The sequence below is a fragment of the Rhipicephalus microplus genome, chromosome 5, assembly GCF_043290135.1.
Source record: "Rhipicephalus microplus isolate Deutch F79 chromosome 5, USDA_Rmic, whole genome shotgun sequence".
Lineage (NCBI taxonomy): Eukaryota > Metazoa > Arthropoda > Arachnida > Ixodida > Ixodidae > Rhipicephalus > Rhipicephalus microplus.
Genome location: NC_134704.1, coordinates 8,531,637 through 8,556,189, shown reverse-complemented (window position 1 = coordinate 8,556,189; position 24,553 = coordinate 8,531,637). Strand labels below are relative to the sequence as shown.

At 43.7% G+C, this 24,553-nt stretch overlaps 1 protein-coding gene across 1 annotated transcript in view; it reads right to left on the bottom strand.

Moving 5' to 3' along the window:
• Nucleotides 1–4,385: 4,385 nt before the first annotated feature.
• LOC119175048 (U3 small nucleolar RNA-associated protein 6 homolog) overlaps nucleotides 4,386–24,553 on the bottom strand; it is a 54,639-nt gene continuing 34,471 nt past the window's right edge. Inside the window, exons 15-21 of the mRNA XM_037426224.2 lie at nucleotides 23,055–23,132; nucleotides 17,796–17,981; nucleotides 14,650–14,727; nucleotides 13,584–13,690; nucleotides 13,176–13,242; nucleotides 13,009–13,081; nucleotides 4,386–4,697 (exon numbers count right to left, since the gene is read on the bottom strand). Coding sequence (XP_037282121.1) covers nucleotides 4,540–4,697; nucleotides 13,009–13,081; nucleotides 13,176–13,242; nucleotides 13,584–13,690; nucleotides 14,650–14,727; nucleotides 17,796–17,981; nucleotides 23,055–23,132 — 747 coding nt within the window. The 3' untranslated portion in view covers nucleotides 4,386–4,539. The remainder of the gene's footprint in view (nucleotides 4,698–13,008; nucleotides 13,082–13,175; nucleotides 13,243–13,583; nucleotides 13,691–14,649; nucleotides 14,728–17,795; nucleotides 17,982–23,054; nucleotides 23,133–24,553) is intronic.

Sequence of the window (24,553 nt, the reverse complement as noted above, 5' to 3'; positions counted from 1 at the left end):
TAATGTTCTGTAAAGGGCTTCACCCTATAGTTCAGAATGATGGCGCAGAGTTTTTCAAAGCACTGGGGTTTAGGGACCGGGAGGGCAAAATAGACTTTAAGCGGGTAGATTGCGACGCGAAGCTATCGAAACGGCCGCGAGCGCATCATGAGCGTAGCATATAGTCATGTCGTTACATGACACGCATCTCATGATTATCATGTTTGCATTAGTCACATACCTTCGTCATCTATTCACGTACCATAACACATTTGGTATATGTGATGCTAGCGAAACGGCCACGAGCACATCGTGAGCGTGGCATGTAGTCATGTTGTTACATGACACGCATTTCATGATTTTGATGTTAGAGTCTGTCGCTTGTGTTCGCCGTGGAATCATGCCATACCGTACCAATTTTGCAACATGCCACGTGATTGAAACCACCGCAAGAGCTGCGGGACCATTAAATGTAAATCATGGCATTCATGACATACGTCATGATTTTCATGCTAAGACTAGTCAAATATGTTCTTCATACAGTCATGTTATGCCATACCAAGTTTATGCCATACCAAGTTATGCCATACCAAGTCCATCATGTTATGCCATACCAAGTTTGGTAGATATAGCATTATCGAAACGGCCAGAAGAGCTAAAAGTCGTAGGCGGCTAGATAGACAGACAGACAGATAGATAGATAGATACGCTCAAAGTCACTGAAGTTCGCAAGAAAATGCTTCGGATTTAATAAGCTAAATGAAAATCAAGTACGTAGTGCACTGTGAGCAAGGCTCCCGTGTGGGGAGCCGAAACGTCTCTTTAACTTTTGTGTATTTCACCTTCGTCGGCATTTTTGTTATTTTGCACTATGTTTGTCCCCGACCAGACGGGATTTCGTCGGACTCTTGACTATAGAATGAAGATGTATTTTATTCAATGCTGTAATCCCATGCTGTAAGCTGAACGAAGATGTATTTACGTGTGAAAATAACTGTATTATGTGTGTGAACAAAGGTGTACTTCAGGTATTGATATATTTTGTGTGCGTACGATGATGTACATCATTCATTGATGTAACCCCCCGCCCCCTATAACTCCCTCGGGTGCTGTGGGGTATTTCATGAATAAAGAATGAAGAATAAACTACTTGTGAACAGGACGGTGAGAATGATTAAGACCACTTCACAAATTGTTGAAAATATGAATTTGGACAGTAGAGCCACTAAACGCCGGGCTACCTATTACTCCCCAAAATACACTCTTCTATATAGATTTAAGTAAAAAATAGTGCCAGGACAGCAGTTCGCTGAGGAACGATGATTTCTTAAGACGTCATCCAGAAGGCAGTTGAGGCCACTGGTTTACATTTAACATGGGATCATTGAAAGTGCTTCAGTGGAACTGTCGCTCAGTGCTCGCTGTAGCTACTGGTCTTTCACATCTTTGAACCGAATTTTCTCCTGAATTATTTTATCGCAAGAAACATGATTATCTACAGAAAAAAGTTTTGATCTTAGGCAATAACTCTGCATTCGCTTTGATCAACGTTCATGTAGAGCGGGTTTAACGATTTGCCCATAGAGTGAAAACAACATATCAGTTCACATGAACAGAGAGTGAAGTTTTAGCAGTAGATTTATCTATTCCTGGTTGTGTACCTTTTCCAGTAGTCAATGTTTATTTTCTCACAGGGTATTTCAAATACTAGTTTATTTGATTCTGCAGTAGCAGCGTGCAAAAAAAATATAATAATCGCAAGAGATTTCAACTCACGCCACATATCATGGCGTTATAGATCCGATGCCTGTGGCAAACGGTTATCATAATTCAGTGTGGGAATTTACGATCCCCCACTTATCTATCTGGCCTATCACATTCTGTGATAGACCTGACTTTTTCTAGCTCAGGGTCCACCATCACATCGGCCACAAATAGTGGTCACCTTCCAATATTGATTAAAATAATATGCCCACATACTTCGACAAACAAATATGTCCGGAATTATGTTAATTACACATACGGATACATTCCAATTAAGCTTAAATGAACAGGCAGGACAAAGAGAGCACGTAAAGGCCCTTAATTTATGTCAGTTACTAGGTGTCACTATGGATGAAGCCGAATTCAGTAAGCAGTCAACTAGAAGTAGTACTCATTCACCATGGTGGAACAGTGACTGTGATTGCGTGAGTGTTCTGAACGAACATAGTAGTAAGAGGTGACCATATGCTGGACGCACCACCAGTTGAAGCACGTACAGTGCCAACGAAGGGCACTGTACGTGCCAGAAGGGCATGTACAGTGCCCTTCTGGCACGGTTGACGCAGATGTCCTTGGAGCAGGCACTGTTGCAGGAAGGTTCGTTGCAGCAGGTGCTGGTGAACAAGGCAATGTTTTCAAAGAAAAAGAAGGAATTGGCCATTTCGAGTGATGTAGAATGCAACCGGAGACATGACGCTCCAGTAAGCAATGGTGGACTTAAATTGGGCAAAGTGTTCAATAATTCCTTTCGAATACGATTGAAGGATAATGGAAGAAGATGCCAGTTGAATGCCAGTAAATGAACAATGGCACTCACTGAATAATGACACAGATGCACCGGTGTCGACAAAAAACGAAAATGAAACAGTACCGATGGAAACTGCAATGCACAGTTCTGTGAGCTAGTGGAGCTCATCCACATTCAAGACAATGACCATGCTGGTCTGCGCAGCACTAGAAGTAGACAAGTAGGCTGCGTTGGGAGAAATTGGAAGACGAGAATACAGACAGATTCAAAATGACCAATCTTGCCACAAGCCACACAAGTGCGGTTGCTGGAGTGCGGCAAGATCGGTCAAGGTCGCCGCTTCACTGCAGCTAATCAGAACGCCACGCGGTGCAGGCGCTACTGTATCTTATCTTTGGGAGAAGCATTTACACGTGACAGCGACACGTGCACAAAAGCACTGGATGCCCAGACTCCTCTGCCACGCGGAGGCATGAGGTTTGAACAGATGCGCGCTTTCACTGCTTCGAACAGCTCGCTTTCCCACTTTGTTACTTCCCTTTCGGTGTGAACAAGCCCACGGCAGCCTGGCCGCCTAAATGCTCCGCACTTAAAGGAGCCATCCGTCGTTTTTTCGTCTGATTTCTGGAGCTCGTATAGTGCTGAATACAGAGGCGAACGCAAAAATAATGATTGAAATCACTTTACAGTAACCTATGTTATTAGCCTTCAAACTTCAGAGCCCCGCCAGACAACGAAAAAAACGTTCCCTTGAACATGTCACTCTCCCACTGACATCAAAGGCTGTTTCTAATCACCACGCCCCTCTCACACAGATGTGGCATACGACAAGCATCGTGGTGGTCATCGTGCAGCGCCTTTTTGCATCGTTTTGCAACTGTTCTCATACTTTCATGTTAAAAAGCGAAATCTTTTTGTATATGAAGAAGTATAAACCGTGCTTTTATCGTTATTTAATGCACAACGGTGTGCTCTATCTAGGAATGTATTAATATTACGCGTGTCGGGATAATCAAAACGTGCATTCTGTGTTGTCATTCCCACGGGGTGAAACGTTACTTGATTAAAAAATTAGCTGCTGTGTGTCACTCTAGTCCTAAAAAAGTGTTTTCCCATAGAAATAAAATTACAACAGCTTAGTTTTTGGCATTTCCCCTCACCAACGAGGTTTGGTGCACTCTACAGTTCAAAAAGAAGCCATGAAAACAATATGATTAATTTGTTGTCGCAGGGCCCCTTTAAAAGTTGGGGGATCATGGCACAATGCGAATTAAAGAAAAAAATTGTACTTGGTCCTGCACATATGCAAAGCTTTGCTTGTCGCTGTTTACCCAGCAGTGGAAAGGCACCCCCATTATAGGCGATTCTTGCATTACTTTTCGGCTTAGTAACAATGGTGACCCCACTGACAAGCGTACAATTGTTCATTCTTAAGGAGGCACACATGATTTCACTTTGCCAGATGCCAAGTTTGGGTAGGCCGGAGCAATTCATTTTCAATACGAGATATTACAATGAAAGCTGTTACAAAATCACACCAACAGCCAATTTTGGCAGTGCAATTGTCCGCTACAGCTACTGCCTGTGACCATAACTGCTATCATGCACAAAAAAAATCCACAATCATACGGGATTTGAAACCAGGAGCTCTGTGTGAACATCCTGCCACACAGCCATGTCAAAGCTAGAAACCCCTTTTTTAAAAGGCCCTATACTGGGCAAAGAATTATGGTAATAGATGTAATAGAGGAGTGAAATAACAGCCAGGCATCACACAATGCAAATTGCATAACGAGCTTCCCACACATAGTAACAGGCCAACAAAGTGCACATAATGCCTTGCAAATGTGTAGCAGGCACCTCACTTTTCCACATAATTATGGATAATGACACAGCAGGGGCCATGCAACTGTATTTGTAGTAGACACCCCAAGGGGGCCCCTCCATGAAAGAAGAAAGTTTAAAAAGAAGTATCAAATGTGCAACATAACAACATCTGGCAGGTGAAGCAGTAAATTACAATTCAAATCACCACACTAGCCACTTGTTTACAATTTTCTGGTGTCCATCAAAGAGTAGGCTGAAATGAAGTGATTAGTGAGGTCATCATCAAGTGTCTTCACAGCTCTGTGGTAGAGGACACCCGCTTGCTCAGGCTTTCCTTCTGGGTGCTTCAGCTCAAAGAGGATGTACTTCATCCAGACATCTGGAAAGCCGCAGATTGTACAAAATGAATCACGTGGACACCACTGGCATTAAAGCTTGTTTCATGGCAATTGGCTTTTAAATAGAAAGGGAGCCTTGCTACCTTTCCTGTTGCTGAATAAGGCAAAATTTGAGAATTAACACTTTAGAAAGGACACTTCAAATGTGCAACCAGTAAAGCATGTGACCAGCACCAAGACATAGAAGCACTGGTTTTAATCAAAAACAAATTCAATTTCAAATGACACAGCACACTCAAGCACCACGTCAGAAAAACTAGCATTACCTGTCCTAACCAATAGGAATTTCGGGTGACTTTTCTTGTGGAACAAGTTAAGGGGGGACGCGGCTTTAGGATCGCGAAAAATGCCAAAAAAATCGATTTTCTGAAAATCAAGTTTTCAGTTTCTGGAACCCTTTTTCTATCTGATTCCAAAATATCTACACTGAAAACTGCGCAGAAGTGCTTCGGAAAATTAGTTTCACTCACCTAGATAGTGAAACTTTTTTTGGAAACGGCGAGAAAACAGCAATTTTTAAAAAATTATAGATTCACGATGGCTGGGCCGGGAGCCGGCTTTTTGGGCTCATCGGAAAGAGCATTTCTCGTGTTTAACTTTCCTGCCACAGCTGGCTCCTCCCTTTAAAAACAAGTGCACAAAAAGCAAATGTTTGAAGGTCGCTTTGAGGCCCTTGATTGGCTGTGGCCGCCATGTTGCCTCAGCTCGCCTCGCCATTGGCCCGATGCTCGCTCCGGGAGATCGTCGCCTGCTGCTTGTGCGTCGCGAAAATCGCTACTTCGTGACGTGTTCACGGCTCGATGACCACATAAGCTCACCACAATATTCTAGTCCTGCCCAATAATAATGGCAAAGTTATGCATTCATGAATACAAAAAAGCTTTGAAGACAGTCGGCTATTGCATCTTAGACAAACTTGAAGCTATAAAATGGTGCAGCCCCGCCGCGGTGGTCTAGTGGCTAAAGTACTCGGCTGCTAACCCACAGGTCACGGGATCGAATTCCGGCTGCGGTGGCTGCATTTCCGATGGAGGCGGAAATGTTGTAGGCCAGTTTGCTCAGATTTGCATGCACGTTAAAGAACCCAAAGTAGTGAAAATTTTCGGAGCCCTCCACTACGGCGTATCTCATAATCATATGATAGTTTTGGGACGTTAAGCCCCACATATCAATCAACATTTCTGCACCATTGAGTTACAGACCATGCGGGAAAATACGTGCCATGTGTTATCGAGCTATTTCAGCATATACAACACAGCGGTCGCTCCTACGTCGTCCGAAGGGTCCTATGTTGCAAGGCACATTACCAAATGGTAGTTGCTGTGGGTGAAGAAATTTGCATGTGAGCAAGTTCCCAATGAAAATATGCACTTAAAGCCCATTTGCTTGTGTGCACAATCATACTGGAACTCCACTGTAATGGGAAACATTACAATAGAAAGCGAACGAAGCAACGATGTCACAGTCTCATTCAGCTTTATTCTCATACCGATAGCATCATACCTGATGCTTTGCGTTACACGGTGCTTTACTTTTTTCAGGTTATTCATTGGCGGGATGTGCTGCTGTGGCTGTATTTGTGTCATGTCTTGTGTATTTTTCTCGGTATTATATGCTGTGCTCGGTATTCCTGAAGCCCAATAAAACATTTGCAGTCCCGTCTTCGACGCCATTAGAACCATAATTCGTATTGTCAAAGCTTGCAGTAAACTTCTTTAAAAACTGTACGCACTTGATCTTATTATTACATTATCACAGTGGTAAACAATGCAGTGCAATGAATTTCCGAAGCCCTCCACTACGGCGTCTCTCATAATCAAACGGTGGTTTTGGGACGTTGAACTCCACATATCAATTAATTATGAAATGGTGCATTCTATAAATGGATTACCTATTGGCACTAAACTTGGAGCTAATGCAATGCATATAAAATCGCTATTACATCACCAAGAATTATGGGTTCCTTGAGAATGAACTCGTGATGTCTCGTTGGAAATTAAAACTTTAAATTTATAAATCACGCTTGCGCAAGAGGCGTTAGCTCTATGACCAACTACACTGCTAAAAATGCTACAAATAGCTGTGTGCCTTAAAGTATGCAATATACACTGCATGAGATTCGAGAGGTAGGGTGCTATCAATACTTCAGAATACCTTGTGTTAGCATGGTATTAACTATTTAACCATGTTGGGATTTTAATGTCATCTCCTTTGATTGGTGCTTTTTGTGGTGCAATTTGATTACTTTTTAAGTAAAAGTAATAATAGTTGTTATTCAGTAAATACAGTCTACTATAATGAACCATCATAATCCAGTAAAATGAGTCCGTTATATTCGAAGTCCGTAAAATCCAAACTTCGCAGAGGGAAATCGCGTTGCCGTGTGACGATCGTTAGAGCAGTATGGGGCAGGCTAGTTCTGCTGGTGAGCCCTGAATGCATTTTCCAGCACGTTTACAAAAGACCTAATCACTAGTAGGGGTTATGAAAAATGCAATGCAGCGCCGTTACAGTAAGTGCAGGGACGTCATGTAGCTCCTGCACAGCAACAAAACTTAGTCGTCCGATGATAAAACGTTTCTTTTAAGGTTTTTCATACGCTCCTGTTTATCGGCTTTGAATAAATTTTTATTTGTGAGGACGGGAAGGCGTATCTGCTGAAGTGTGGCTGCCTATTGCCAAAAGTGCAGCCCCCCCCCCCCCTTCTAAGAATCGCCAAATGGCCCCAAGTTCGTCTGAGAGGTCTGAACTGAGCGGCACTAAGGCAACTCTCACATTAATAACCTAATTTGACAGCAGAATTCACCTGCTCGAAGCACTGGAACATCTTGGTTTCAAAACATAGTTTGCGGTGCTAACAATATTACTGCAATGAGTGATGAACATCTAATGCAAAACACAAACTGTTTACTTACACTTACTTCGAAAAGAAATTAGTCATCAGCGATTGGCGAGCACCCTTGAGCAATGCTGTTATCACCTTGCGCCACATTTCACTCAGCTGCAACACTTCGACACTGCAGTCATCTTGCTGCTTCTGGAAGTATTCCTTCATTTCATCAATGTGGTCAATCACCTGCTGCGAAGTCAGCCCGACAGCAAGGTACTCGTCTTCGTGTTTACTGTCGCTGTCTGATAACAGCTCAAAACAGCTTTAGATTGTAGCTCCTTGTTATCGATGACGTTGTAGTCAAATGTGACAATGTCAGAGAAGCTGTATGCCCCGAAAGCCGGGTCTGATGTTTCGTCATCTGGGACGAACAACTCTTCATTGGATATGCCATCATTTTGTTGGAAACCAGGTTTCATGAAGCAATTTTTGACTACTTCCCCTTTCAGTTGTTGCCAAACGCTCGCCAACACTTCGACAGTAAATATGATGTCTATATTTGACGCCCAATTAATTTGCATGTCGAATGTCGAAGAGCAAACGTTCAACAAAGTGAGCACGGTAGGCAGCCCTTACGGATAACTTGGTCAATCGGCTGAAGTACCAAGGTCGCATTTGGCGGCAAGTAGGCCAGCTCAATTGCTGCCAGCTCGGGTGACTTCACGTGGTTGGAGCAGGAAGAGCAGCATCTTTCTCTTAGGCTTTATCATCTCCCAGTCGAACTGCAATAACTAGGTCTTAAACATGTCTTTCGTCATCCATGCCTTTGTATTCGCAGTCCATTCGACTGGAATGTTTTTTCCGAGGCTGTGGCTTTCCCAATCACCAACAGTTTTCGTTTCTCGAAGCTGCTCATATTGCAACAATATAACATGGACAAATACTCCTTGGAGCGCCTACCACCATGGCACTGGCAGCCAGAAACTGTGTACGTCCTATTCGGCCTTAGCCTTATAAAATAAACCACTTTCGTTTGCAATTAATAGGTCCTTCTCGTCGTACCTTGCAAGAAGCACTGGTAGCTTGCTGGTCTGCCATTCGGTGACGGTGTCGACACTCACGCTGTTGCGTTCACCATAAACTTGCATGAATGTGGTGCCGTGCCTTACCTTGAAACGCTCTATTCATCCGTGGCTGAAAGTGACGCCACTGTCATGTCCGAGGATCACAGCTAGCTGCTCGGCCCCCTTCCTCAGCAATAGTCTGTTGGCCGGAACATCACGAGATCGGGCATCACGCAGCCACATTAAAAGTGTGGACTCAACGTCCGGGTACATCGCCTTGCAGAGTCTGAAGTGCTTGAGATTCATTGCCCCCACAACTTGCTTGCCAGTGATACTCTTATTGTTCATTGAAGTTACGGTCTGCTTGAACAGTTTCATTGCTCTTGCGATGTCCGCCTACTTCTCACCTTGCGCGACCGCGTTCACTACCTTGAGCTTGTCGCTCATGATAGCGGACTAATGGCCTCCAGAAAAGTTCTGCTTTCTGAAGGCCATTACCTCAAAACTTGCGAACAGACAGAACAGTCAAGCACGTGAACACAATGACAAAATGGCATCAGCTAGCTATGTCCGTGCATGACCAACAGCGCCATTGTGGTCTCAGACTGGCTTGGCTGGAGGCATGGCTAGGCCGGAAGCCACTAATGTTGCCAATGCCATTTAAAATTACCATGGTTTTAGCTCAAAGAGAGCGGCGTGGTGAAGTCTGTTATCAGCCTGCGTCAACACGGTAAAAGTCCACTTTATGCGCCCGATTTCGTCAAAAAGTGTCGCTGATTTCGTCCACTGTAGCCAATAGTCCGTTGTATCGTGGTCCATTAAAAGTAAACTTTGCTCCGTTAATTTGATACACAAAAAAAACTTAGCCTGAATAATGGTCTGTTGTATCCGAAAGTTCATTGTATGCCTGTCTGCTGTAACAAGCGAAGACTGTATAGTTTTATTCAAAGATACAAGCGGTTTTGTTACTGAAGACCTCCACTGCAATTAGTTCCAAGGGTGAGGATAAATGGGCAGCTTTATATTTTGGAAAATAAATTCTGTGGCTTTACACAGCGGAGCATACATGATTACAAAGCACGCCATAAATGGAGACTAAATAATTGTAACCACAGATCGGTAAAATAAATGGAGTTCATGCAGACTCACTCACTAATTATGTTTTTTGCATGTTGAGCTACCCGTCATCAATCCTACATGCATCGGCAGCGTTGCGGCAAGGACGCATTGAATGTCTTTTTTGCGAGTTCAATAGACATGAAACTAAGATATGCAATTCAACTTTGAGCAAACCAAAGAAGAAAACCGGCGGGCCGAACTTGTGCGGTGCTAACCCATGCTATCCAAAATTTCGCTGAAGCAAACTCGCTAGGACTCAGACGCATAAATATTTTCGTCAACCGGACACACTCGGACTCGCACGCTCCGCAGTAGGACATTTGCAGGATGATCCTGATGATGTCAGAGTTACAGCTTACAATTAATGACTAGTAATTGAACTAGCTGCACTAATAAAGAACTTTTCGTGCATCAAGAAACATAATGAAATGCTGTTTGTTTGTTTCTGTTTAATTCATGGAAAGAAAAATTTCCCTACCCACCCAGGGAGAAAGAAACCGTGAGTAAATACAAATGCACTGCGTAGAGTTTATAACGGCGTTTCACACGTGAGAACTCAGCGTTAGAAGAATAATGTTCTTTTTTTTTTTCAAACCGTGCAGCCAATAGGGTCGTTCGCTTCACGTGACGCTTTTCTGTCGCAACATAAGCGATATGCATTTTCAGCTGTAGTAGCTAGCGTGCATGGTTAAAAAATACTATGAAGTGAACAAAACAAGACAAACAGCGTTCTTGGCATGGCGTGGCGTATCACAGCGGAGTCCCGAGCCCACTTTCAGGATGTTCTTGAGAGGCCCCCAGCCAGCAAACCGTCGAGAGTGAGGCGCGAGTGAGCGGGAAAGTGGGGCGCAGCGAGGAGAGAGAGCGAACGGTGAGAGAAGGAGCGGCGAAGCACTGCACCTACCCTCTCCTACACTCGCGCACCACACGCTCCGGTTGCTAGGGACAAGGATAAGAGCATGCGCTAGCTTATCCTGATTAAGAATGCATTCGCATCAAAAAAAAAAAAAAAAACGCCGGACGTTATTATGGGGAGTGGTTAAAAAGTTCAATTTTTACCTGGTTAAACTGGACAGGTCGTGCCATCTAGAGGGCCCAGTTGAACCAAGCACATCTGCCATCTCTAAGCCAATGGTAGGAAATCATTTAATGGCCATTGTTGCATCTGCGGTTCCCGCTGCTCTCATTCTGCCGCTACTACTGTCGGTGGCCACCGCGCAGTAAGACAGGGCAATATTGTGCATGGCAACAGTAATGCGAGACGTTCTGCTTGAGGCGGCTAATTTGAAGTGCGCTAACCTAATGCAGACCACTAAAACGTTATTTTATTTCAAAATAAGCACTTCCTTGGAACAAAGGCAACACTACGAGGTTTCTGGACCACTATTTCAACAACTAACGTTGACTTGATCGTTGCTTTTAGTGTCCTTTTAAGCATTTTCAAGAATAAAAGAGAGCATAATTGCAATGCCCTATGAGTGTATCCGAAAAAGTGGGATGTCTGTGTCCCATTGCCCACAAAAAACAGTCGCCGTTGTTTCAGGAAAAAAAAAAGGTACTTTTATTTTATTGCAAGGATTGGCAGACTGCCTGTGGGCCACAGGGTTGTCAACCTTTGCAGTAAACTATCACAACATAAATAATTCGAATATTCTTACAGCCTCTATGAAGAGACCTTTGCAATAAACTATCATGGCATTAACAATCCAAATATTAATACACCCTGTATGAAGAATTTTAATTTATATTGTTAGAGAGAAGAGACGCCGTATCGACGAGGCTGTGGATGAAATATACCGTAATTACTCGAATCTAACGCGCACCTTTTTTCCGGTTAAGTGAGTTCATAAATCGCATGCGCGTTAGAATCGAGTACGAACAAAAAAATTACGGCCAATCTATTGCCATCGGCAAATCTAAAATGGCCGCCCCCTACGTGCGTCGGCATGGCGCGTCGTCCATTTCTGCCTATGTGTTTCTCATGTGCGGCACTTCGTACGTGTGCTAAGGAATTCGTCATCTAGTAGTGCATTAGCATCGACGGCGTGGAATGGCCGACTCCAAAAACTCGAGTGCACCATGATGCCGCTTTTAAAAGAAAAGTCATCGCGTGTGCAGAAACGGACGGAAATCGGGCCGCATCGCGGTCGTTTGGAGTTCCCGAAACGTGCGTGCGGGACCGGCGGAAACAAAAGCAGAAGATTTTCGACAGCAAAGCTCTACGCAAAGGCTTCAGTGGACCACAGCAGGGTCGGTTTCCGCAAATTAAAGAGCTGCTCGGCGAGTATGTGCTTTAGCAGCGAGCAGCACAGCGGCCCGTGACGGCAGAACTGCTCCAAGTGCGGGCTATGCAATTAGTCTTAGAAAAGTGTCTAATGCGGAGCCAGTTTTAAGCGAGCAGGTGCTGGCTCACTAACTTTATGAAGAGGAAAGGCTTTTCCCTCCGAAGGGGAACATGCATATGCGAAAAGTTTTGCGGAGGAGTACGATGAAAAGCTTCACAGTTTTCAGAGGTTCGTCCTAAACTTGCGGCGCAACAACGACTACCTGCTTGGGCAAATCGGGAATGCCGATCAGGCGCCTCTTTACTTCGACATGCCTGGCACCACAACCGTCGAGAAGAAGGGGGCGAAGCAAGTTCGCGTGCTGACATCGGTCCACGGTAAAACTACAGTGACGGCAATGCTCTGTTACACGTCAGATGGGCACAAGCTTCGCCCGTACCTCATATTTAAATGGAAGACGCTCCCGAAAGGAGTCGTTTTTTCGAGTGGTGTGATCATGCGGGCCAGCGAGAAAAAATGGGTGCGCGTTGCAATCGATGTCTTACGTTTTTTTTTTTTTTTCGCGGTGGAAATCGGGTGCGCGTTACAATCGAGGGCGCGGTAGAATCGAGTAAATACGGTATTTCAAACGAGCAGCAGCAGCGAGACCGGTTGACCACTCTTCATCCTCTTAGTCAGGCACACACGGGCGTCGTCCCACAAAATGTCAACATGCATGCAGCAATATATAATTATAGCACCCGTCTTCCTCTTGTTTGTACAATTGAATGTAGCCCTGACAGCTTCTCAGTTTTTGGTCGCAAAGCCTTGTATGCCATTAAGAACATTCATTGTTTCCTAGCAAGCCCGTTTGATTTTTATTTGCTTGCTTTACGAGCGCACGACACAGCAACTTTTCAGACCCGTGAGTTCCCTTCAGAGCACAAAATTGAAATTATTCGTAAAAGCCACCTAGAAATAATGAACCAGTATGTGCACTCGGGCTGATACTTACCAACATTTGATCCTCCAAACTCAGCTACTGCATGTTCAAAGTAGCTCCTCAAGTTGTCTGCATCCGGTTGAACCTGGGCCAATATAGTTGGACAAAATTAACAAAGGATCGATTTTTTAAAACGATGGATCACCACAACAAATTGTAACAGAGCACATGAAACTCACTCTGGAATTCTCCAAGTCAATCATGCGTTGGAAAAAGTTCACTGATAGAGGTTTCAGATTTAGCATTCTGAAAAGTGATAAAAGATTGATGATCTGAGATAATGCAGCTTTTGATGACACACAAGAGAATGGAAACATGATAGCATGTGGCACCTGTACTTTTCTCTGGTTAAGAGCAAAACTCATACTTTGACACACTTACTTTGACAAAGTTGTATATTACTAGATTAGTTTTACACAGTCTGTGTTACATCATGCCAAGGTTATAGCACTTGTATATCGTGCTTGCTATTTCCCGCCATGAATTTTCCCAACCAGACAGGTTTCCCTCCAACCCTGGGTTTGAATCTAAACACAAAAAGCATAAAACAAATAATTAAGAAAATGAACACAAGAAAGCTGCAAAACCTTTTGTAGAACTTCCGTGCTGCATTGTAGCCATGGTACAAACACTTCAATTCGAGGAGTTTCTCCTTTGCCCAGATGCACACATCATTTGGGTAGAACAATGCTTTCTGTAACAACAAAAAAAAAAGAAAACAAACTGACCTTTAAACTCAACTTCCACTTAACAGAACCATGCTGAAACAAAAAGTATCCCAACAAATTACAAAAAAAAAGACATAACAGCCTGTCACTTGGACAGTCACTGTGTTGGGTCTCGAAATGGAGAGCGAGCGCCATGCTCTTGAAGCAAACGGACACAGTAGACACGATCGGAACAAACCAAACAACTCATATTTATTTAACCGATACCTGCGGGTCCGCAGCCGAGTACCTTAGCCACTACCACCACAGCGAAGCAGCATTCTTTAGAATGACGATATCGTGAAACGAATTAATATAACATCAATTGTGATCCACACGCTAAACAACCTTCAACAATATTACACAACACTCAACAACATGACAAACAAGGCGGTGTTGCTAACGCCTGACTCACCACAAGGGCCCCCTGCAGACAGCCCGCGGTGCCGCGCACCGGGGTCCCACTGCGAAAGACATCCTTTTGTGCAAAATGCCACATGCAAAAGAGACTCGCTCAACTCTCCCGTGCCGCCACCAAAGCTTGCCGCCAGGGGTTACCGCCGGCACTACCGATCTAACCATGACGATGATGATGGTGGTGGTGGTGATAACAAATGCTCACGAGCACAACGCCACCTACTGCTCGGTAGTTGTGAACTCGAAATGTGGCTTATGCACGAAATACATGCGCCACAAGACGCAAACTACTTTACAGAGAGTGTTAGCACCCCCACATCTGTCATCATTTGATTTCAGCTGTTCAATTCCACACCAATGTTTTGTTCATCAAAAAAATTCTCTCAGCCAGAAGTGACCTGTTGGCTACATTTCTAGACAAAATTAACCTATTTAACTAGAACTCGAAAATGTTTTTAGTTCCCCTTTCCTTTGTTATGACTTGCATCAAATGATCATCAATAGCAAGAGGCATTGCAGCAGTGTTTACCTCAAGAAAAGGAATTGTTTCCTCTGGGACCTCTGATGACAGAAATTCAGTGGCTCTCCTCCAAACTGGCAGAGACTCCTGCACAGAAGCATGATGGCACAGGACAAATAAACCTCACCAAGTGGCATTCACGGTGCACCTTCTACACCACTTCTGAATGGCCTCATCTGAGTTGACTCTTCAACATGTTCAAAAGTAGCACAACATGTTCAAAAGTAGCACACGATTTGCATAAAGCACATACAGGAGTCATATTCAAAAAGCATCACCAAAGTGACATTTAGAAGCAGAACAGTAAACTGTCAGAGAATGAAATTTAAATATATTAACAAAATTTTACTACTGCAGCATAACATTCAAAGCTGGGTTTGATAAGTACACATATTAGCCTAGCTGTTCAGTTTTGTTGATGTCATTACATTGATGCAATTACACCACCTCTTCATTCTCGCCATATGGCAGACAGAGTCTTTGCTAGGTTTTGTTGCTTGGTGCTAAACTGATTGTTACAAAACGAGCGCTCAAAAAGGGCGCGCCGCCAAATTCTCGCGCCGGAGCGACGCCGCGAGGTCAACGATAAAAAAAGAAAACAAGCATCCAAAGACTCCCCGGGCGCGCGTCCCTCTTCTCTCTCGGAAGCGTAGGTTCGCCGACGAACCTCCTCACCTCACATCGGCGGCCGAGCAAGCCCTGGAAATCTCTCGATGGAAAGGGGCGTGGTGATGCCGGGTTGCGTCATCCGTCGCGGACGGCCGTCGAACCGTCTCGCGCTTTCCCCCAGCCTTCGCTGCGCATCGCGCCGACGAAATGATGAGAATTTTCTGGAATCTCGCGCGGAAGGTACTTAACCGAGCAGCAGAGATGGGAGATCAGGAGAAGAAGGAGGTTAGCGCCAGTGTGCGTGGGGTTATTCCGCCGCGTCTGTCGGTGCCTTAGTGACAAAGCAGGACAAGAAGAAAGTATGCGCCAGAGTGCATAGGGTGTTCCGCCTTGTGGGCGAAGCCTTTTGTCTTCCGTGACAAAGGAGGAGAAGAAGAGGATTTCCACCTGAGGGGTGAAGACTCGAGCTACAGGCAAGAGTGTGTGTCTACCGCTATCGAGCGAAGACGCGTGGCAACAGCTGCGTGTGTGAAGCCGACGTGTTTCCGGCGAAGAAGTTTGGAGCCTGGAGAGCGGCCAATTGAACACGCGAGGTTTCCTGGAAGAGAAACTTCAGGGGCAGCAAAACGACAACAACGCTGGACTTTGAGTGATTCTCGGAAGAGTATCATCCAGACTTTTGTTCCAAGAACTTTGGACTGAATAAGTTTTCTAACTCTTTAGTCTTTAAGTGTCTTGGCTGTTCGATGCATGCGACTGCATTGTAGTGCGTATTGTTGTCTGTGTCCGTTGTTTCGAGTGTGGCTGATTGTACTGCGTAGTACGTTGTTTGATTGGTGACAGATCGTATTCAACTATTGTCGAGTGTGTGTACTTGTGTATCGTTTTGATCTGCCATAATTGAGAATATAATTTTGTTTTGTTTATTAACTCTCAGTTCCGACTTGTTCTTTGGGCCACAGCCGGCGTCCGCTGGCGCGCCAAATAGGACCACTTCTAAATTGTCCACGCTTTCGTGGTGCGGTTCGGGGGGCCGATACTTCGGCCCTTGGAATTAGCCCGGCGATCGCCTCCCGAATTAACGGGACCTGTGACACTGATGCCCTTGCATAAATGCCATTCTCTTTTTGGGCAAACATGACTCAGCTTGATCACCCTTTACAGAGAGAGGACCAGTGCGTTCGTTTGGGGAGGAGTGAGTTGAGCACTCATAAGCTAATGATGGCAATTGCCGCCTCAGCAAAGTCACTTGTCGAAACAGCTTCCCCAACATTCTCCGTTCGATAAATCTCCGTCACTTATAATCTCTGTCGATTATACAACCACCAGTTTCGAGATGACCCGCATTTTAAGATGCATCGGTTCGGTCCCCATAGAACTAATGCATTAGAAACCTTGGTTATAGAATGCATTTTTAAGCCGACACTGCATCTTGGGACAACTTTCCCATTCAGCCTTGTAGAAAAAAATAGCACCCAAATCTGAGCACATGGGCCTACAGCATTTCTGCCTCCATAGGAAATTCGATCCCGCGACCTGCAGGTCAGCAGCCTAGTACTTTAGCCACTAGACCACCTAATGATTAGAAGAAAAGTAGAGAGAGTGAGATAGCATGTCTCAGAATGCAAGACTTATTCTCCTGGAAGTTCATGTGCTTCTGTATACGCCTCGATCGCATGCATATCCAGTGTCATTACCTAGACAACATCTATCCACAAAGTAGCTTCAGCTTGCCGAAAAGGTCATCTTTGATATCCGGATGTTTTCATGTTTTCGATCCCTGGCAACTTTCTCTGGTTGATGTATAGCTGATCTTTTGCCTTTGTCTGCGACACTCGCAGTAGCACGCCTTGAGCACACACACAAAGGGATGCGACACAGCTATTTTCACCTTGAAAAATAACTTTTGCTTGACGTAAATGTTCGTAACAGTGGGACGTCAGCACTCGCACTTCACAAGGCAACACACTACAACGCGCACAAAAGCATCCTACGCGAACGACACAAGCTTGCACTCTGTCGGCATTATGTGATGGCAAAGACACTGCATCTGACTCGTGACGGAAGGTTGTTGCCAATGCAGTTTAGGTTTTATTTGCATGCACAGGCAATTTTTGAACTCGACTTATTGAAAGAAAAATGCGCATCCGATTCAATTTTTTTTTTTTTTTGAGAATAAAGATTGATTCACGTCCCTGTCAGCTAAGTAATGCTACCATTAGCTGCTGATTTCAAAACTAACTTAATCTATCTTTCTTAGAGAAGCACAAGGTTGCGCCATCGGCTCATTCAAGTGGTCTGCACCCGTTTTTTTGTAGGGTAAGGCTGGGTACCACTGCCGTTATTCTTAGTTTTTCGATTATATGAAGCCCACGTTATACCACAATATTGTGTGGTCCCCTGATGGTCGTATAATGGGGGTTCCACGGTACATTTATTCGAACAGAATAGAAACACTTGAGAAGCAAGCCACTGACTTCGCATAACTAGCACCTACCCAGATGTTCTAAACGTATGCACAGTTATGTAAAGGATGAGTAGTTCACCTGTTTCGATATGGCAGACAGGGCATCTTCAAAGGCCTTTAATGCATCTTCAGCCCCAGGCCCTCTTCCAATGAGCAGCTCAAGCAGCAGAAGCCAAGCTTCAACCGACTTCGCCCACCTTTTGACACTTGCCTGAGCACAGGCCAAAGCAGCGTCATGTTCTTTACAGTTTTGCAGGAGCTTGACCTGGATAAAAGCACAACAAACTGTAAGTTAGCCCACGGGGCAGGTTTAGTTTGTTTAGATACGTGGTCAATTACTGCTGCATCTCTCTAAAAGGTTATGGAACCTTGATGAACACGATTAAAAAAAAAATACTTCCACAGCTGCTCATCCCACCTCATTCCACTACAGCCACTCTATTTAGATGCTCCAAACATAAGTCAGGACTGGTGAACACAATACACTTACCATTTTATGTACCACTATGCATAACACAATGTGAGCTTTTTGGAATACCCTTAAACAAGTTATGAGTATGGTTGTAATGAAATTCAGTCAACAATGACGACTATAGTCAGGAACAAACATTTGTCACACTGCGAACGTATGCCAATTGCACTTGTCAATGTATGTATACTAGTTGCAGTTCCTGTCACTAGAGATATACATGTCCATGTCGGTGCTCTCCCTTCATCGTATCACTGCCTCTGAGAACCCCGCATGTAGCATGGCAGCGATATTGTTAGAAGGGAATGAAAATGCAGATAAAATGAAGTGTTCAATGACATCTCACGTACACTGTACGGCAGGAGTCCTTAAGCATAATGGTCTCAGGGAACCCCACGTTTATCTCCATGAAGTGCCAAGAAATCCCTGCTTTTTTTAATACAAGCACTATTCTTTTGTTTAAAAACATTTATTTATATTTTATTTTTTCTACAAGCACTATTCATTCTGGTACATTCACAAGCAATATAAGTTCAAAAGCAAGGGCATACAGAAAAACCTCGATATAATGAAATTGAAGAAGTCCCGGAAAAATTTATTATAAAGATGGTTTCGTTATATGCAGGTTCAATAATATTGAAAACCGAATGCTAACCCTTGGTTTATTTTTTGATTTTAGAAAAGCTTTTGATTGCATGCAACACAACATTCGTTTCGAAAAACTACCTCACTATGGTTTTCATGGCGTTGCTTTATCTTTAATAAATAGCTACCTAACGGCAAGAACACAGTACACTAAGATCAATGGCGCTACTTCTGAAATTCAGCCCATTAATTACGGCATACCCCAAGGCTCCGTTATAGGACCTGTCCTCTTTTTGTTTTATATAAATGATATTTTACAGGTACAGGGCCACACTAACATTATACTATATGCCGATGACACTTGCATGTTCTTCTCAAGAAGGGAATTGCAGAGCAAGTTCGAACAAGCCAACACCTGGCTGCAAAGATTATATATGTGGCTTAATGCAAATAAACTTCAACTAAACGTAAGTAAAACAAAAGACTTGCTCTTTAAATCTAAAGGAACGAACACGGCTTGTCATCCTCAGCTGAAGTTTCAAAAAGTAAATAATGAACAGTCAAACACGGCAAAATTCTGGGGAGTTATATTCCTTGAGAACATGTCCTGGTCACCATATATGTAGAGACTCTACTTTTGCCTGCCCTGTAGGTATATTAAACAGGCTGCGATATTTACTACCAACAAGCGTGAAGCACCATATCTATAATGCACTTATAGATTCCCGTTTACCATAGTGTCTTCTAGTCTGGTCGACTACAACACAGTACAATTTAGGTACATATCAAATGCTTCAAAACCGTGTGCTAAGTGCAATAGAAACTTAGGACGTATGATAAGCATAGAGTTTCCTAATATAAACCAGAGGGAACGCTGGCGCTAGTGTATATGGGTACTGCCACGCACGGTTCTTCATCGAGCGTGGGAATGATGGGTAGTACACAGATTTGTCTAATCTTCGTACTCCTAACTTGCTTCTGGCTCAGTGTGTGTTCATGTGGCTTGGAGCTATTTTCTCACAAAACAAAAATCAGCAAATGTTTAGCAATTGCACTTCACTACCTTATTCTTTTAGGCTTACCATTTTGAATCGGAAAGTTCAAAAGGGTTCGCTCTTCCTTTCAAAATGAAACCGAAACCAGCAATAGACGAAGCCGCAAGTATGATTCGTCTTCCGCAAGTACGAAGACTAGGCAAATCTGTGTACTACCCATCATTTCCATGGTCGCTGAACGATCGTAGTGCCAGAGTCCTCTCTATTTAATTTTAGGAAACTCTACGATGATAAGCACCCAAACATATTATTCCAAAAATAAAATATTAAAGGCACCCAAACTCTACACATATAAACTATTCCTTGAAATTATGCGGCAATTTGAGTCTGACAAACGATTCTTCCAGAGTAAATACAGTGTGAAAAAGACAGGCTATTATTTCAGAAATAGTTTTGTGTCTATACAACATAGCATAACAAATTACGGGGAACAAAAACTTGCTGTTCAGATTCCTAACCTCCTCAATGACTATACCTTTACTATAGATCTCCTCAAATTCGGAATTAGGAAGCAAGAAGAATAATATGGTTCTGTATCAAATGTATTGTTTTGATTTTCTTTCTTTGTCCCTTCCCACATGTGGCTTGTGAGGCCCTACAAGCTATTTAGTTTTTTTATTTATTTTTGTACATTAGTATAATGCTTTTTTATTTCTGCTCGAGAGTTGTGCGCGCATATTTTTTGTTAAAATTGTGCTTACGCGGTCATGATCGCTGGTGTGCGTGCTATCTCGGCAAGTATCAGTGCGCTTTCAATGCGGAGAGACTGTGTAAAAAGAGCACTTCTCCCTAAAGTGGCCGTATTTGCTCACACGAGTGTTTTTTAGGAGTTTCGCAATATTGCATCCAAAGGAGTTGGCTACTAGCCTTACTTCATATAACATTACAATTTGTTGCAACCACATTCATTGCAGTACTGAACGCGCCGTTGTGTTGTTGCCACATCTAATCGGCCAATCACGAAGGTTGCGATCCCGCGAACTCGCCATGGGGCGCAAGATTGAAGCGTGTGACGAGTCGACCTCCAAGGATCTGCCGTGGTCTCAAAGAATTTCCATCAGCGCCTAACCTGACATTCCCTCAGTACTGACGACACAATTGTCCGCATTTAAAAATAAAGAAGAAAGAAAAAGAGCAAAGCTGTATGTCATCGGGGGCCACACTATACGCACGCAGTGAAACCATGCAAGTGCACACGGAGTTGAAAACAAAGTGTGAATGACACTAATGCTGCGAAAAACTATTTGCTAAAGGGCCCTTCATATGCAGTGCAGCCCCACAAGTATTCCAATTTAAATGCAAATTAATTTCTTAGTCGCGCTATGTCAGGCGTCCGCGTCAAGATCCGTCTATTGCCCTCTCTTAGAGCAACAGCTGCGCGCGCGCTTATCATCGCCCCTATCAACCAGAGCATGCGGTGCGAGAGAGTATATGAGAAGGTAGGTGCAGTGCTTTGCTGCTTCTTCTCTCGTCGTTCGCTCTTCTCTCTATGTCCACTTTCCCGTCTGCTTACGCCTGACTCTCGACTGTTCGCTGGCTGGGCGCCTCTGAGGAACATCCGGAAATGTGTGCTTGAGACGCCGCTGTGAAAGCCCAACGCAGAGTTGAGAGCGCTGTTTGTTTTGTTTACTTCATAACTTTTTAACAGTGCACGCTAGCTACTACAGCTGGAAATGCCCACCGAGCTTCTCGCAACAAGAAAATGGCATGTGCGGCGAATGGCGCTATTGGGTGCACGGTGTAAGAAAAAGAAGAAAACATTATTTTTCTAATGCTGGGTTCTCACTTGCGAAACACCGTTATAAAGACTACGCAATGCATTCGCATTTCCTCCCAATTCTCTTCGGGAAGTTTGGGGTTTTTTTGTTGCTGTTTTTGGTTTGGAGAAAGGAGGGGAGGGCACATCTGTGCATGCGCTCGCGGCGGCAAGAACGATGACAATGCCGACTCGTGGGGCCTGTCCGCCTGTCACACACCTGCGCGCATAACGAGCGCTCGCTTCCACCTGAAGTTCACTGGGGCCAGGAGAGCTGTGCACGCCGCCACCCCTTCGCACTCCATCAGTGGCGGGGCATCAGTGAGTGGCAGATGCTTGCTCGTGCCGAAGTGACGAAATTAGAGGCAAAATTCATCCATGGGAAAAATTCGTTATATTAAAGATGTCTCTTGCTGTTACTGTGCTACATAGAGGTCGAAAATACATGTGCTTTTATGGAGTAACAGCAGGGAATATAAAACTTTGTTATATTGCAGAATTAATAATATAAAGATTTAACTGTATAAGAAATTTATTCACGGACATGCAATTACACTCACTTTCCTTGCACCAACAAATCGATGCGAGGCTAATTAACACTTGGGGCCAGCCACACGTGGGCTGCTGGATTCAGCCGAATCGGTGCTTATTTTTCAGATAGGCTAGTGTAAAGAATGTCCGCTCACAAGCATATTTTGTAGCAAATGGCTGCAGCCAGTTCAAAGCCTTATCTCGGGCATATTCAGCACCTCACTTCCAACAGGAGGAATGCACATGGGGGTAATATAAGGCCTCCTAGATACAAACGCAATAGCTTTACCCTGCAGCCTGTTTTTGGAGTCTGGCTGGCTGTAAGCTATTGGAAGGTTTAGCTGTGCAGATTGCGCATTTGTGGTATGTACAGAGATGTGCTTGTTGACACTTACGCGAGAGTAATAGAGGTATTCTAGATCAATCACACCTCAGGTTCACCACCTAAGTGACCGTGCAAATGGGGAACAAGAGGAAACTTATCAGTGGCTCGCGCACCACGAGGAGGTGCACGCGGAACCCACTTTGAGCAACCAATCTGCACAGTTCTGAATGGAAGTAGAAAATGATTATCTGAGCAGTGTGATGTAATTCAGACAGTGCAGTGACGAAACATCAAGCTATTTTTTTACAGTACTTGTGAATAAAGGAAACCTACTGATTTGAAATATTGGTGACATTTTGTTTATGGAAAAAAAATGCTCCAAAACAGGCAAAAAATATTCCTGTAAGTGTGGTGGGATTTCCTTATTTCTGTTTTCCTTTTTATTTGCAGTCATTAAAACGGTATATTTTTTACATTTCCTGGAGCTCAATACAACTGAAAGCATACACCATCATAATGACGAAAACAGTCGTCCATCACATCAAACATACAGTGCTACTAAAGCAGTACTTCACTTGGAGTAGTTCGGCAGTAAAGAAAGAAAGGACTAGGCTCACCCATTCTTGGTGGTGTTCAAACGTCAGCAGTTCTTCACTTGAAGCCCTCTGCATCAAGTTGACCACTTGGCGTAGCCTCTGCAACAGCCATTTCATGCTACTATGTGTGTGACCCCTTTTGAACACAAGCCAAGATCCTAATTACGCTAAAATATCCGACCATGTCTGCACTTTGACAGCTATCTATAATTTGATATGGGTGCAAAGTAATGCAGTCAGGTTTATCTGTAATTAATAGGTTACTATATATCCTTTACTGAACTAAAAGGTAGAGCAGGTTTACGGGCATTACCGTGCAGAAATAAAACTGCATGCCTACGGTTCTTGATTAATGTTGTCAAAGGCAGATTAAAAAGCAACACTCACAAATACATCCTGCTTTCTGCAAGTTATATCATATGATTAGGCACATAAATATCTTGCCTTTTCCAGCGAGGAACAATGTTTTCAAGAGCTCTCTTTTTTTTTTTCTCTCGCTTGGTGGGCGAGTGGAACAAGCTCGATAGTACAAGGGTTGAAGTCGACAACATACACCAATTTGAGGTGTTCATTAAGAATACAGTAAACTCCTGTTCAATGAAACCTGAAGGGGCCAATAATTGTTTTGTTTAACAGGAGGTTCGTTTACTAAGGAATGAATACTGGTGCAGTATACAAGTACGAAACAAATCATAATAGAGGCAGTTGTTCCATTTAGTCATCAACTTTGTTTAAGAGAGTTTCGTTTACTGAGAGTCTACTGCAGTATGTGAAGCAATGCATATCCTTTAAATTTTCTCTCTCTCTCTTTTTTTACTGTTTCGCTATATTCTGCACTAAAGAAAATGTTACCCTGCTACGGTCTCTACGTAGGGGCTAGCAGTATTGTACATAGAAATAAATAGAGCTGCGAAGTGTTCACTGGGCCAACTAGCATCTTGTGAACCCTAGTTAGGGGGGCGGATGAATCTTTGGGACCGAAAAATTACAAAACACTTTTTTTTTCAATGGCATTTTTGAATTCTGCAAGCAATTTTACACCTGCCTGCCAATTTTCAGACTCCAGAAAGCGATAATTTACTTGTTATATCATTACAAAGAGGTCTCGAGGGCTCGATTTGCGCAGAATCTGGCGAAAAAACACCACTTTTTTCACAACGCAGAGATACCGTTTGCCGAATGCCATAGCCACAATCTTGGTCTCATTTGAAAGCGCGTTTCTCCATCTTACAATTCCCACTCAAATACTCTCTCTGCTCATTGATTGCCAAAAAAACCAAAAAAAAGCAAAGTACGCGACACTATTGGAAGTTGAGCGCACGTGACCACGAGGTGGCTACTTCATTGGCTGATTGGGCTCGCATTGTCTGCTCGCGCATCAACAACGTGTTGTGCTGCCATACTGCCTGTGCTTTGACTAGCATGCTCGTGATCGAAGTTGTTGCAATGCCTGGATCATCACGAAAATTTCATTCCCGTCATAAGTTCGGTAAAGAAAGAAAGAAGGCTCAGGCGAACAA